This window comes from Bombina bombina, chromosome 5 (genome assembly GCF_027579735.1).
Source record: "Bombina bombina isolate aBomBom1 chromosome 5, aBomBom1.pri, whole genome shotgun sequence".
Classification (NCBI taxonomy): domain Eukaryota; kingdom Metazoa; phylum Chordata; class Amphibia; order Anura; family Bombinatoridae; genus Bombina; species Bombina bombina.
The window spans coordinates 127,025,382-127,041,104 of record NC_069503.1 but is presented as its reverse complement, the minus strand read 5'-3'; the positions used below and the strand labels follow the sequence as shown (position 1 = coordinate 127,041,104).

General features: G+C 38.3%; 1 protein-coding gene across 1 annotated transcript in view; it reads right to left on the bottom strand.

Moving 5' to 3' along the window:
• DHX30 (DExH-box helicase 30) overlaps positions 1-15,723 on the bottom strand; it is a 140,569-nt gene that overhangs the window by 85,154 nt on the left and 39,692 nt on the right. Inside the window, exons 4-6 of the mRNA XM_053713686.1 lie at positions 13,570-13,814; positions 4,586-4,703; positions 4,290-4,439 (exon numbers count right to left, since the gene is read on the bottom strand). Coding sequence (XP_053569661.1) covers positions 4,290-4,439; positions 4,586-4,703; positions 13,570-13,814 — 513 coding nt within the window. The remainder of the gene's footprint in view (positions 1-4,289; positions 4,440-4,585; positions 4,704-13,569; positions 13,815-15,723) is intronic.

The window sequence follows — 15,723 nt, the reverse complement described above, 5'->3', positions numbered from 1 at the left end:
GAGATCACTCTTGGAAGAAGAACTAGAGGCGGAAAGATATAAGCAGGATGATACTTCCAAGGAAGTGACAATGCATCCACTGCTTCCGCTTGAGGATCCCTGGATCTGGACAGATACCTGGGAAGTTTCTTGTTTAGATGAGAGGCCATCAGATCTATTTCTGGAAGTCCCCACATTTGAACAATCTGAAGAAATACCTCTGGGTGAAGAGACCATTCGCCCGGATGCAACGTTTGGCGACTGAGATAATCCGCTTCCCAATTGTCTATACCTGGGATATGAACCGCAGAAACTAGACAGGAGCTGGATTCCGCCCAAACCAGAATTTGAGATACTTCTTTCATAGCTAGAGGACTGTGAGTCCCTCCTTGATGATTGATGTAAGCCACAGATGTGACATTGTCTGTCTGAAAACAAATGAACGATTCTCTCTTTAGAAGAGGCCAAGACTGAAGAGCTCTGAAAATTGCACGGAGTTCCAAAATATTGATCGGTAATCTCACCTCCTGAGATTCCCAAACCCCTTGTGCCGTCAGAGACCCCCACACAGCTCCCCAACCTGTAAGACTTGCATCTGTTGAAATTACAGTCCAGGTCGGAAGAACAAAAGAAGCCCCCTGAACTAAACGATGGTGATCTGTCCACCATATCAGAGAGTGTCGTACAATCGGTTTTAAAGATATTAATTGAGATATCTTCGTGTAATCCCTGCACCATTGGTTCAGCATACAGAGCTGAAGAGGTCGCATGTGAAAACGAGCAAAGGGGATCGCGTCCGATGCAGCAGTCATAAGACCTAGAATTTCCATGCATAAGGCTACCGAAGGGAATGATTGTGACTGAAGGTTTCGACAAGCTGAAATCAATTTTAGACGTCTCTTGTCTGTCAAAGATAGAGTCATGGACACTGAATCTATCTGGAAACCCAAAAAGGTTACCCTTGTCTGAGGAATCAATGAACTTTTTAGTAAATTGATCCTCCAACCATGATCTTGCAGAAACAACACAAGTCGATTCGTATGAGATTCTGCTAAATGTGAAGACTGAGCAAGTACCAAGATATCACCAAATAAGGAAATACCACAATACCCTGTTCTCTGATTACAGACAGAAGGGCACCAAGAACCTTTGTAAAAATTCTTGGAGCTGTTGCTAGGCCAAACGGCAGAGCCACAAACTGGTAATGCTTGTCTAGGAAAGAGAATCTCAGAAACTGATAGTGATCTGGATTAATCGGAATATGCAGATATGCCTCCTGTAAATCTATTGTAGACATATAATGCCCTTGCTGAACAAAAGGCAGGACAGTCCTTACAGTTACCATTTTGAATGTTGGTATCCTTACACAACGATTCAATATTTTTAGATCCAGAACTGGTCTGAAGGAATTCTCCTTCTTTGGTACAATGAAGAGATTTGAATAAAACCCCAGCCCCTGTTCCAGAACTGGAACTGGCATAATTACTCCAGCCAACTCTAGATCTGAAACACATTTCAGAAATGCTTGAGCCTTCGCTGGATTTACTGGGACACGGGAAAGAAAAAATCTCTTTGCAGAAGGTCTTATCTTGAAACCAATTCTGTACCCTTCTGAAACAATGTTCTGAATCCAAAGATTGTGAACGGAATTGATCCAAATTTCTTTGAAAAAACGTAATCTGCCCCCTACCAGCTGAGCTGGAATGAGGGCCGCACCTTCATGTGGACTTAGGAGCTGGCTTTGATTTTCTAAAAGGCTTGGATTTATTCCAGACTGGAGATGGTTTCCAAAATGATACCGCTCCTGAGGATGAAGGATCAGGCTTTTGTTCCTTGTTGTGACGAAAGGAACGAAAACTATTATTTGACCTGAATTTACCTTTAGACTTTTTATCCTGAGGTAAAAAAGTTCCTTTCCCTCCAGTAACAGTTGAGATAATAGAATCCAACTGAGAACCAAATAATTTATTACCCTGGAAAGAAAGGGAAAGCAAAGTAGACTTAGAAGACATATCAGCATTCCAAGTTTTAAGCCATAAAGCTCTTCTAGCTAAAATAGCTAGAGACATATACCTGACATCAACTCTAATGATATCAAAGATGGCATCACAAATAAAATTATTAGCATGTTGAAGCAGAATAATAATGCTATGAGAATTATGATCTGTAACTTGTTGCGCTAAAGCTTCCAACCAAAAAGTTGAAGCTGCAGCAACATCCGCTAAAGATATAGCAGGTCTAAGAAGATTACCTGAACACAAATAAGCTTTTCTTAGAAAGGATTCAATTTTCCTATCTAAAGGATCCTTAAAGGAAGTACCATCTGCCGTAGGAATAGTAGTACGCTTAGCAAGAGTAGAGACAGCCCCATCAACCTTAGGGATTTTGTCCCAAAACTCTAATCTGTCAGATGGCACAGGATATAATTGCTTAAAACGTTTAGAAGGAGTAAATGAATTACCCAAATTATTCCATTCCCTGGAAATTACTTCAGAAATAGCACCAGGAACAGGAAAAACTTCTGGAATAACTACAGGAGATTTAAAAACGTTTAGATTTAGTATCAAGAGGACCAGAATCCTCAATTTCTAAGGCAATTAGGACTTCTTTAAGTAAAGAACGAATAAATTCCATTTTAAATAAATATGAAGATTTATCAGCATCAACCTCTGAGACAGAATCCTCTGAACCAGAAGAACCACTATCAGAATCAGAATGATGATGTTCATTTAAAAATTCATCTGAACAATGAGAAGTTTTAAAAGACTTTATGTTTACTAGAAGGAGGAATAACAGACATAGCCTTCATAATGGATTTAGAAACAAAATCTCTTATGTTATCAGGAACACTCTGAGTATTAGATGTTGACGGAACAGCAACAGGTAATGGAACTTTACTAAAGGAAATATTATCTGCATTAATAAGTTTGTCATGACATTCAATACAAACAACAGCTGGAGGAACAGCTACCAAAAGTTTACAGCAGATACACTTAGCTTTGGCAGCTCCAGCACCAGGCAGCGATTTTCCAGAAGTATCCTCTGACTCAGTTGCAACGTGGGACATCTTGCAATATGTAATAGAAAAAACAACATATAAAGCAAAATTAATCAAATTCCTTAAATGACAGTTTCAGGAATGGGAAAAAATGCCAGTGAACAAGCTTCTAGCAACCAGAAGCAATAAATAATGAGACTTAAATAATGTGGAGACGAAAGTGACGCCCATATTTTTTTAGCGCCAAATAAGACGCCCACATTATTTGGCGCCTAAATGCTTTTGGCACCAAAAATGACGCCACATCCGGAACGCCGACACTTTTGGCGCAAAAGAACGCCAAAAATGACGCAACTTCCGGCGACACGTATGACGCCGGAAACAGAAAAAAATTTTGCGCCAAAAAAGTCCGCGCCAAGAATGACGCAATAAAATGAAGCATTTTCAGCCCCCGCGAGCCTAACAGCCCACAGGGAAAAAGTAAAATTTTAAGGTAAGAAAAAAATGATTCAAATGCATTATCCCAAATATGAAACTGACTGTCTGAAAATAAGGAATGTTGAACATCCTGAGTCAAGGCAAATAAATGTTTGAATACATATATTTAGAACTTTATAAAAAAGTGCCCAACCATAGCTTAGAGTGTCACAGAAAATAAGACTTACTTACCCCAGGACACTCATCTACATGTTGTAGAAAGCCAAACCAGTACTGAAACGAAAATCAGTAGAGGTAATGGTATATATATAAGAGTATATCGTCGATCTGAAAAGGGAGGTAAGAGATGAATCTCTACGACCGATAACAGAGAACCTATGAAATAGACCCCGTAGAAGGAGATCATTGAATTCAAATAGGCAATACTCTCCTCACATCCCTCTGACATTCACTGCACGCCGAGAGGAAAACCGGGCTCCAACCTGCTGCGGAGCGCATATCAACGTAGAATCTAGCACACACTTACTTCACCACCTCCATAGGAGGCAAAGTTTGTAAAACTGATTTGTGGGTGTGGTGAGGGGTGTATTTGTAGGCATTTTGAGGTTTGGGAAACTTTGCCCCTCCTGGTAGGAATGTATATCCCATACGTCACTAGCTCATGGACTCTTGCTAATTACATGAAAGAAAACCAGGCATCGATTCATCTAAATTGACATTCACTTTAAGAATAATTTTTAGCCACTAGATGGCATCGTAACTAAAGTGGACAGACAGTGGATACTCATATACCCATGATACTTGCAAGGTGCAGATCCAACACAAAAAGGGCAAATAAAGAGAATCCTTAATGGTTAATTGGTAAATCTGATACCTTCAGCTTGAGACAGGCCAGTGCTGCGGCTTTATTTTCAGCCAGTATTTTGCGCAGGCCGCTTGCGACAAAGGTCAGAGGCTCCGGCCACTTCAGGGTCAGTCTGCAGGTCTTGATTTTGCCTCCATCGCACTGAAAACGAACAGTCTCCTGTTGTAGCATAAAGAAAGTGTCATAATCGCAAGACTCACTATAACAGTATGGTCACATGATTCTATCTATATTTACAGTGCCTACACCTGCTTTACAAGCCCTAGTCACTAAGAACCACATTACAAGGACAAAGCGTGACCTACCCGGAAAGAGGCAGAAGTGGCTCTCTGCACTACTGCTGACAGGACGGTTTTGGGATTGGAGAAGAGACTCAGAGCCCTCTCAGCAGTGGCATCTTCAGCCGCAGTAACATGTGGAGATCTGCAAGAGAGACAAGGAGCACAGCTTCAAACAGACTATCCTGTGTCACAAACAGCTAACACTGCTACCAAAAGCCCTAGGCGTGCGATAACCGTCCTTTCAAACCAAGATCCCAGACCGCACATCCAGGCAGAACTACGAGAAGCAACATGCTTATTAAAGGGACCCAAAATATTTGTTTTCTTTGTTGCATCGAAAAGTAGGTATTTTAAATCCTAGTACAGTTTTTTTTAATGTAAATTAGACTTTCCTATACTAAGTTTTTTGTTTGTTTGTTTGTAAGATGTGTCAATGAACACTAATAGTAAGGAAGATCGATATGTCAGTAATTGGCTGATGGCTGTCACATGATACAAAGGGCAAGGAAATGGAAGCAACATAAACCTACTTATAATTTGAAATTCAGAGTAAGTGCTATTGTATTGTCTTTTTATTGTGAGTTTGTGAATTAGGTAGTTTTACTGTATTTTTTTTTTTTTCCTTTTATATTCTTTTATTGGTAATCCAGTTCAGGGTACAGAAAAAAGAACGGGGTTTAGCACACTGTTTACAAAATAGGGGATGTGATACAAACCGAGCTTAGAAGAAGAAAAAAGAAAAGAGAGAAGGAACAAAGTAAAACACCATATTTAAGGCCATTTTGTATACTTATAAATGCTTCATAGTAAGCCCTCCCCTTAGATACTTGCTTCAAGTAAAAAGAAAATGTTTAGACCAGATTAGAATTATCACTAATACTGGCAAATGAGAACCTTATAGCTTAAAATATAACTTGCAACTCATCTTATTTACCCCTTACTGGGAACCTAATTTTTATTTTTTCTAGACAAACAGTTGTGATCATACAAAGTTCCTTAATAGAACAAAGTCGAGCACAACTACACAGAAAAAGACAAGAAATCATATCAAAACAAAAAACAAACACACGGACAAAGACAAAAACAAACAAAACCATAATAGAAAACAAAACAACACCGAGAGAAAAAAAAAGAAAAAAAGAAAAAAGGAAAGAAGGGAGAAGAAAAGTGGGCTACATCGATTTGCAGAGGAAAAAAAGAAATAAAAGATGTTTAGGATTTACCATATCCCTAGTAAAATAAGTTCACTATCTTTAAAAGGATAGATTATATACTCTAATACGTGATAAAATCACAGTGGAGGGGGCGCAGAATGGTATACAATTCAGATGGTAGTTATTGATAACCCTTAAAGACAATTTGAAACTTAAACAAACTAATGTTATCTTATGAGGTGAAAAATATATCAATATAAGGTTATATAAATCCCTTTTGGAGTAAACAGGAAAGAAAATGTCTCTTTTTACAAATAAGTTGATAGCTGAGCGGTGGCTGCCTCCTCTCAACCGGATGATCCAGGCAAGAACTAGGAGAAATAAAAAACAGAGGGGCGCCTCATGTGTGGTATAGTCTGATTGAAGACATAAGAAAAATCAACAGAATAGCCAAATGAGTACTCACATACTCCACGAGCACACTCATGTGCTGGTAGGGGCAGGCTGTAGATTTAGATGGGTGTGACAGCTCACCCGTTCAAGGATACTTCCAATACTGTAGTTCTGCAACAGGTGTAAAACAAATAGAGAGCACTATATGTGCAGACCATTAAGGATGATACATAGAAATGTGCTTTATAGTATAAAGTGGGTACTCACATACTCCCAAAGCACACCAATGTGCTGGTAGATACAGGCTGCAGATTCAGGCAGGTGTGGCAGCTCACCCAAACAAACGATCTTTTGGTATTGATGCAGTGAAAACAAAGGCAGGTTTAATGCTTCTCAGTAGCTGTGCACTTAATAGTGATTGCAGGCAGATGGTAGGAAATGAGATCCACTCCAAAAGTAAAAATTTGCAAATATTTATTAAAAACAAAAATTTAAAAACAACACCAGGGTTGTTATACAAAGTGGATTACAGGGTCACCCAGTTGGCCCCAATGATTGCAACGCGTTTCTCGGTTGGCAAACAGTTTCATCAGGCATATCATAATCATTCCTACCTCTGCCTTTTATACCCTACAAACAAACAATTGTGTCCATTCTAAGAGGTGTGTTCCTAATTGATTCTCACCTGTTTGAGCTATCAGGTGTCTCTGAGGCTAATTGGTTGTTCACTAGAAAAAATATACTTTGCAACTAAAAAATTGACTTTGCAAAATAAAAAATTGAAATGTTCACCCTTTTGTGTATACCAAATTGTGCATTAATGTGTTACATGTAGAAGAAAAGAAAGAAAGAAACAATGTGTAGTAAAATAATAAATATATTCCAGTTATGTTACCAATCAATAATATGGCAATCCCTTTTCTGCTAATGCACACTGAAAAATTGCAAAGGGCAGCTGCATAAAAGGCTGCTGTCTATGTGTGTTTTTTTGGCATTTTTATTTCAATAACAAACTGAATATAAACTTCTTAGTATGTTATAATATTCACCCTTTTGTGTATACCAAGTTGTGCATTCATGTGTTACATATAGAAGAAAAGAAAGAAAAAATGTGTAGTAAAATAATAAATATATTCCAGTTATGTTACCAATCAATAATATGGCAATCCCTTTTCAGCTAATGCACACAGAAAAATCGCAAAGGGCAGCTGCATAAAAGGCTGCTGTCTATATGTGTTTTTTTTTTTTTTTTTTTTTTTTTTTTGGCATTTTTATTTCAATAACAAACTGAATATAAACTGCTTAGTATGTTATAATATTTTTAGTAGGTTGGACAGCAAATGACCAATCTTGTCCTATTGTGGGATATAGAATGTGAGCAGTTTAGTCAGAAGTCTTTAAATAGTCACTTGTGCAGCAGTGTGAAAGGAAAAAAAAAAAAAAATATTAAAAAATGTGGAAGTGGAACTGTGATAATACTGTAAGTAGTGTCTTCTGTAGAGTCAGTGCCCTAAAAAGGTGACATTAATATTAATATATGACCATTGATATGGGCCTAAAAGAAAAAAAATAAAATAAATGGAAAGAAAAAAGAAATAAGAGCAAATCCTACGTGTGTGTGTGTGTGTATATATGTGCTTAACATAGCCAATTTTGCTCAGAACTGCAAAAAAACACAGTTCTACACTACACTACATTCTTTTGAAGATTATAGAATGTAGTGTAATGCAAGTTATGATTACAAAGGCCCTAATGGAGGGTCACTAATATATTAAGACTACTTGATGGATAGAGAATGGTGCTATTTGGATCTAAGGGTGGATAATGTTACGACCCATACTCTTAAGGATAAGATAAGGGGGGATGATATATGACCGGATAGCTGGATAATAGAAGATGGTGGTGCCTTCTAAAAGGCCGCCAAATCTAATACTTCGTTAAGGCCAGAGGGAAACAAAGACTGGAACTTGAAGATCCAGTATGTCTCCCTCTGGCGCAAACGAGTATATCTATTGGTTCCCATTTTGGAAGGGATGAATTCCAGTGGAGTGATGCAAAAAGTATGATGGTGTCCTTGATGCTGAACAGTGCTGTGGCGCGACTGCAAGTGCGGCCCAAATATTGCAGGCCACATCTGAGTATGTTATCTATGTCCTCACCTGCAGATGTGGCCTGCAATATTTGGGCCGCACTTGCAGGAGGATACGTACCAGATGGAGTGAGCATTTAAGAAACATCAAAAAACAATCACTTAAACATAGCATATCGCGCCACAGCACTGTTCAGCATCAAGGACACCATCATACTTTTTGCATCACTCCACTGGAATTCATCTCTTCCAAAATGGGAACCAATAGATATACTCGTTTGCGCCAGAGGGAGACATACTGGATCTTCAAGTTCCAGTCTTTGTTTCCCTCTGGCCTTAACGAAGTATTAGATTTGGCGGCCTTTTAGAAGGCACCACCATCTTCTATTATCCAGCTATCCGGTCATATATCATCCCCCCTTATCTTATCCTTAAGAGTATGGGTCGTAACATTATCCACCCTTAGATCCAAATAGCACCATTCTCTATCCATCAAGTAGTCTTAATATATTAGTGACCCTCCATTAGGGCCTTTGTAATCATAACTTACATTACACTACATTCTATAATCTTCAAAAGAATGTAGTGTAGTGTAGAACTGTGTTTTTTTGCAGTTCTGAGCAAAATTGGCTATGTTAAGCACATATATACACACACACACACGTAGGATTTGCTCTTATTTCTTTTTTCTTTCCATTTATTTTATTTTTTTTCTTTTAGGCCCATATCAATGGTCATATATTAATATTAATGTCACCTTTTTAGGGCACTGACTCTACAGAAGACACTACTTACAGTATTATCACAGTTCCACTTCCACATTTTTTAATATTTTTTTTTTTTTTCCTTTCACACTGCTGCACAAGTGACTATTTAAAGACTTCTGACTAAACTGCTCACATTCTATATCCCACAATAGGACAAGATTGGTCATTTGCTGTCCAACCTACTAAAAATATTATAACATACTAAGCAGTTTATATTCAGTTTGTTATTGAAATAAAAATTCCAAAAAAAAAAAAAAAAAAAAAAACACATATAGACAGCAGCCTTTTATGCAGCTGCCATTTGCGATTTTTCTGTGTGCTTTAGCAGAAAATGGACCGCCATATTATTGATTGGTAACATAACTGGAATATATTTATTATTTCACTACTCATTTTTTCTTTCTTTCTTTTCTTCTATATGTAACACATGAATGCACAACTTGGTATACACAAAAGGGTGAATATTATAACATACTAAGAAGTTTATATTCAGTTTGTTATTGAAATAAAAATGCCAAAAAAACACACATAGACAGCAGCCTTTTATGCAGCTGCCCTTTGCAATTTTTCAGTGTGCATTAGCAGAAAAGGGATTGCCATATTATTGATTGGTAACATAACTGGAATATATTTATTATTTTACTACACATTGTTTCTTTCTTTCTTTTCTTCTACATGTAACACATTAATGCACAAATTGGTATACACAAAAGGGTGAACATTTCAATTTTTTATTTTGCAAAGTCAATTTTTTAGTTGCAAAGTATATTTTTTCTAGTGAACAACCAATTAGCCTCAGAGACACCTGATAGCTCAAACAGGTGAGAATCAATTAGGAACACACCTCTTAGAATGGACACAATTGTTTGTTTGTAGGGTATAAAAGGCAGAGGTAGGAATGATTATGATATGCCTGATGAAACGGTTTGCCAACCGAGAAACGCGTTGCAATCATTGGGGCCAACTGGGTGACCCTGTAATCCACTTTGTATAACAACCCTGGTGTTGTTTTTAAATTTTTGTTTTTAATAAATATTTGCAAATTTTTACTTTTGGAGTGGATCTCATTTCCTACCATCTGCCTGCAATCACTATTAAGTGCACAGCTACTGAGAAGCATTAAACCTGCCTTTGTTTTCACTGCATCAATACCAAAAGATCGTTTGTTTGGGTGAGCTGCCACACCTGCCTGAATCTGCAGCCTGTATCTACCAGCACATTGGTGTGCTTTGGGAGTATGTGAGTACCCACTTTATACTATAAAGCACATTTCTATGTATCATCCTTAATGGTCTGCACATATAGTGCTCTCTATTTGTTTTACACCTGTTGCAGAACTACAGTATTGGAAGTATCCTTGAAAGGGTGAGCTGTCACACCCATCTAAATCTACAGCCTGCCCCTACCAGCACATGAGTGTGCTCGTGGAGTATGTGAGTACTCATTTGGCTATTCTGTTGATTTTTCTTATGTCTTCAATCAGACTATACCACACATGAGGCGCCCCTCTGTTTTTTATTTCTCCTAGATTATATACTCAATCTCACTAGGGGTAAGTGCTTTGATAAATTGTGACCACTTGGAAAAGAAGTTCTTTATGTCTTTATCATTTTGTAAATTAGTGTCAAGTTGTTCAATGATGCATTGCTTCTTTAGGCAGTTTTTTACTTCAGTTAAGCTCGGAGTGGCTTTTAATTTCCATTTCTTTAAGATCAAATATCTAACCGCTAAGATAGCCATGCCTATGATTTTACCGATGTGATGTGGTGAAGTGAGATTATCAGCAAAGAAAACTATCCTCCTGGGAGAAAATGTAAAAGAAGGAACCCTGACTATATTATTAAGCCAGAATTGGACTTTCAGCCAAAAGTTATGAATTTTTGGACAGTCCCAGATCATGTGCAGTAGGCCAGCGGCTGGAAATGAGCATTTAGGGCATTTATTGAACCCAGTATTCTTGCATTTAGAACCTTTTTCTGGGGTAAAATAAGTCATATAAAAGGAGCCTTATGTGTGACTCCCTCCAAGTAGCTGAGAGAGTGACTCGGAAGGTCTCCTGGATAGAAAAGGTAAGAAAGGCTGGGTCTAGGGAGTCCTGTCCAAGCATTAAGGACCATTTAGAGTGAAGTTTCTCCAAGGTATCAGAGCCTTTGGAAGCAATCAGAGTTTGATAAATAAAAGAGATTGATGTAAGCCCATTTTTGAATAATATCAACCACTTCTCTAACTCTCCAAGCGACCAGTCCCATCCGTGGTCGGCAATCTGCTTAAGAGCCAAATGTCTCACCTGCAGATAGGCAAAGAAATTTTTATTTGGGATGTGGAACTCCTGTCTAAGGGAATCAAAAGACCTGATGCATCTCCTCTCAAAATTTAAGAATTGTTCGAGTTTTACCAAGGCCAACGATGCCCATTTGGAGAATAAAGCTGACTGTATCCCTGCTGGGAACTGTGGATTATTCATTATTGGAACATATCCTGAAACCTCAGCTTTTATGTGAAGACCAAGACAGATCCTTCTCCAAATGGAGATTGGGTTATGAATGGAGCTCATCTTCTTTATTTCAATAGGAATTGTTTTACTATTGCAGTGGATCAGTGCTACCAATGAGTATGGGTGTACCATATTACTCTCTAGTTCCCCATTTGTAATATAATTACTATTGGTAAGCCAATCTGCTACGATTCGTGCCAGGGATACTTGGTTATAGGAACGAAGATCGGGGAGAGAAAGTCCTCCCTGATCTCTAGATAAAGATAATCTGACTAACGAAATTCTCGGTTTTCTCTTCTGCCAGATAAATGCTCGTAAGGCAGAGTTAAATGAAGTAACATCCTTTGTTCTGAGAAGCAAAGGAGTGTTCTGAAGAACATAAAGAATTCTGGGGAGAAGAGACATTTTGTATAAGGCTATGCGACCCGACATTGAGAGTGGGAGATTCTGCCAATTTTACTGTATTTAATGGTCCTTTACAATCTGTATTGTTCACAAATTGTGACCAGTTTGACATATTGAATTGCCAACTGTAATGTATGGGACTGCCTAGGAAGAATTAGTGCAAATAAATCATGCCATATACAGTGCTTTCAGCCAGGAATTCCAATGGATTAAGGCCTTCTGGCACAAACAGAAACAAAGAAATATTAAAATGCGTCAGGGATTTGCTGACACATAACTTATAGAAGACGACAAAAGCTTTAATAATTCACAAACAATCTGGAATGAGGATTTTAGGATAAAAACAAAGAGACCAATGAGAATTTAAGGGACACTAAACTTAAAATGAAACTTTAAATAGATTAGATAGAAAGGGCACTTTTCGATTACTTTCTAATTTACTTCTATTTTGAAATTTGCCTTGTTCTAGTGGTTCTTTCTGATGATGTGTAGGTCTAGGCAGGCTGATAGGTAGTGTGCATGTGTCTGTAGTAATCTATAGCAGCAGTGCACGTGTCTGTAGTAATCTATAGCAGCAGTGCACGTGTCTGTAGTAACCTATAGCAGCAGTGCACGTGTCTTTAGTAATCTATAGCAGCAGTGCACGTGTCTGTTGTAATCTAAAGCAGCAGTGCACAGGGCTTTAGTACCTATAGCAGCAGTGTTTCGCAACATTACTTGCAGGAATATTATGCATTGCTGCTAACACTGTTGCCACAGAGTGCTAAAGTCACGTGCACACACCGAGTCCCTATAAACCTACCTAGGTTTACTCTTCAACAAAAGGATAACAAAGCAAATCTGAAAAATCAGGGCCTGGCGTCCTGGTTTAGAGTCCCCAAGACACCCATAAGTGACCCACCTCCTCCACCGCACCTAAAACTAAGTTTAATTTGTTTTTACTGCGCCTCTAAGCTTACAGTAATAAACATCTCTTTACCTACATGGCTGACACCTGTCTCTAATATAATAGGGAGGTCAATTTGTACATTTGAATTTTCATACAGTAAAAACTTATGTCTTATGTTGTTTCATTCAGCGTATTAACCTCATGTGGTATCACATACAGATTTTATGTTTTATCTCCACAATCGATACTGAGTAACAACAACGGAAATCCGATGAGACTAAGAGATTGAGACCAAACCCAATGGGACCACTGCCACCCCATCAATCAAAAAATAAAATAAAACTAAACTAGTGTAAAAAATAAACAGCACATTTTCCCTGTATTTGATAACATCAGAATATACAATCTGGCAGGTTTCTTGCCGAGCTGGGAAGAGTTGCAGCCCCCGTTACTACAAATACACTTCTAGGTTCTAAAGCACAGAAAGCAAATTAATTGTATTAACACAGAGCCCCCTGCTCCTCACAGGACAAGCCCCCTGCTCCTCACAGGACGTGCACCGCTCCTCACAGGACGTGCACCGCTCCTCACAGGACGTGCACCGCTCCTCACAGGACGTGCACCGCTCCTCACAGGACAAGCCCCGTGCTCCTCACAGGACGTGCACCGCACCTCACAGGACAAGCCCGCTGCTCCTCACAGGACGTGCACCGCTCCTCACAGGATTTGCACCGCTCCTCACAGGACGTGCACTGCTCCTCATAGGACAAGCCCCCTGCTCCTCACAGGACATGCACCGCTCCTCAGTTTCAAATACCTTGGGTTCCTGGACCTTTTGTTTTGCTGCTGCACCTTGGGTGCAAACTGATCTATTTCTGTCATATCGTCCATCCAAAATGGAATATTCCTCTGTTTTGTGGTCAGGTGCCCTGCTGTGTCCTCTTCCGTTAAGTCACAGATGCCAGGCTGACTGTTACTGTCCAGGGAACTGCACGGATTTGCCATTCTGGTGTATTTATTGTGGTTCATTGGCTCATTATCAGGGCCCAGCAATCCCAGTTTCTGCAAAAGAGAAGTTTGTCATTGGTTTCCAGTGACAAATTATAAATGTATTGCTAAGTACAAGTACATAGTGAGTGTATAAATGTATTGCTAAGTACAAGTACATAGTGAGTGTATAAATGTATTGCTAAGTACAAGTACATAGTGAGTGTATAAATGTATTGCTAAGTACAAGTACATAGTGAGTGTATGCTAGTTACTGTATCACACACACAAGTACTTAGTGAGTGTATGCTAGTTACTGTATCACACACAAGTACTTAGTGAGTGTATGCTACTTACTGTATTACACACAAGTACTTAGTGAGTGTATGCTAGTTACTGTATCACACAAGTACTTTGTGAGTGCATGATAGTTACTGTATTACACACAAGTACTTAGTGAGTGTAAGTTAGTTACTGTATTATACACAAGTACTTAGTGAGTGTATGCTAGTTACTGTATCACACACAAGTACATAGTGAGTGCCTGATAGTTACTGTATCACACACAAGTACATAGTGAGTGTATGCTAGTTACTGTATCACAGACAATTACTTAGTGAGTGTATGCTAGTTGCTGTTTTATACACAAGTACTTAGTGAGTGTATGCTAGTTGCTGTTTTATACACAAGTACTTAGTGAGTGTATGCTAGTTACTGTAGTACACACAAGTACTTAGTGTATGCTAGTTACTGTACTATATAAAAGTACTTAGTGAATGTATGCTAGTTGCTGTATTATACACAAGTACTTAGTGAGTGCAGGATAGTGTATCACACACAAGTACATAGTGAGTGTAAGCTAGTTACTGTATCACACACAAGTACTTAGTGAGTGTAAGCTAGTTACTGTATCATACACAATTAGTGAGTGTATGCTAGTTACTGTATCATACACAATTAGTGAGTATATGCTAGTTGCTGTATTATGCACAAGTACTTAGTGAGTGTAAGCTAGTTACTGTAGCATACACAAGTACTTAGTGAGTGTATGCTAGTTGCTGTATTATACACAAGTACTTAGTGAGTGTATGCTAGTTGCTGTATTATACACAAGTACTTAGTGAGTGTATGCTAGTTGCTGTATTATACAAAAGTACTTAGTGAGTGTATGCTAGTTACTTTTATCACACACAAGTACTTAGTGAGTGTATGCTAGTTACTTTTATCACACACAAGTACTTAGTGAGTGTATGCTAGTTACTTTTATCACACACAAGTACTTAGTGAGTGTATGCTAGTTGCTGTATTATACACAAGTACTTAGTGAGAGTATGCTAGTTACTTTATCACACACAAGTACTTAGTGAGTGTATGCTAGTTGCTGTATTACACACAAGTACTTAATGAGTGTATGCTAGTTGCTGTATTACACACAAGTACTTAATGAGTGTATGCTAGTTGCTGTATTACACACAAGTACTTAGTGAGTGTATGCTAGTTGCTGTATTATGCACAAGTACTTAGTGGGTGTATGCTAGTTGCTGTATTATACACAAGTACTTAGTGAGTGTATGCTAGTTGCTGTATTATACACAAGTACTTAGTGAGTGTATGCTAGTTGCTGTATTATACACAAGTACTTAGTGAGTGTATGCTAGTTACTGTAGTACACACAAGGACTTAGTGTATGCTAGTTACTGTACTATATACAAGTACTTAGTGAGTGTATGCTAGTTACTATACACAAGTACTTAGATAGTGTATACTAGTTACTGTATCACACACACAAGTACTTTGTGAGTGCATGATAGTAACTGTATTACACACAAGTAGTTAGTGAGTGTATGCTAGTTGCTGTATTATACACAAGTACTTAGTGAGTGTATGCTAGTTGCTGTATTATACACAAGTACTTAGTGAGTGTATGCTAGTTGCTGTATTATACAAAAGTACTTAGTGAGTGTATGCTAGTTACTTTTATCAC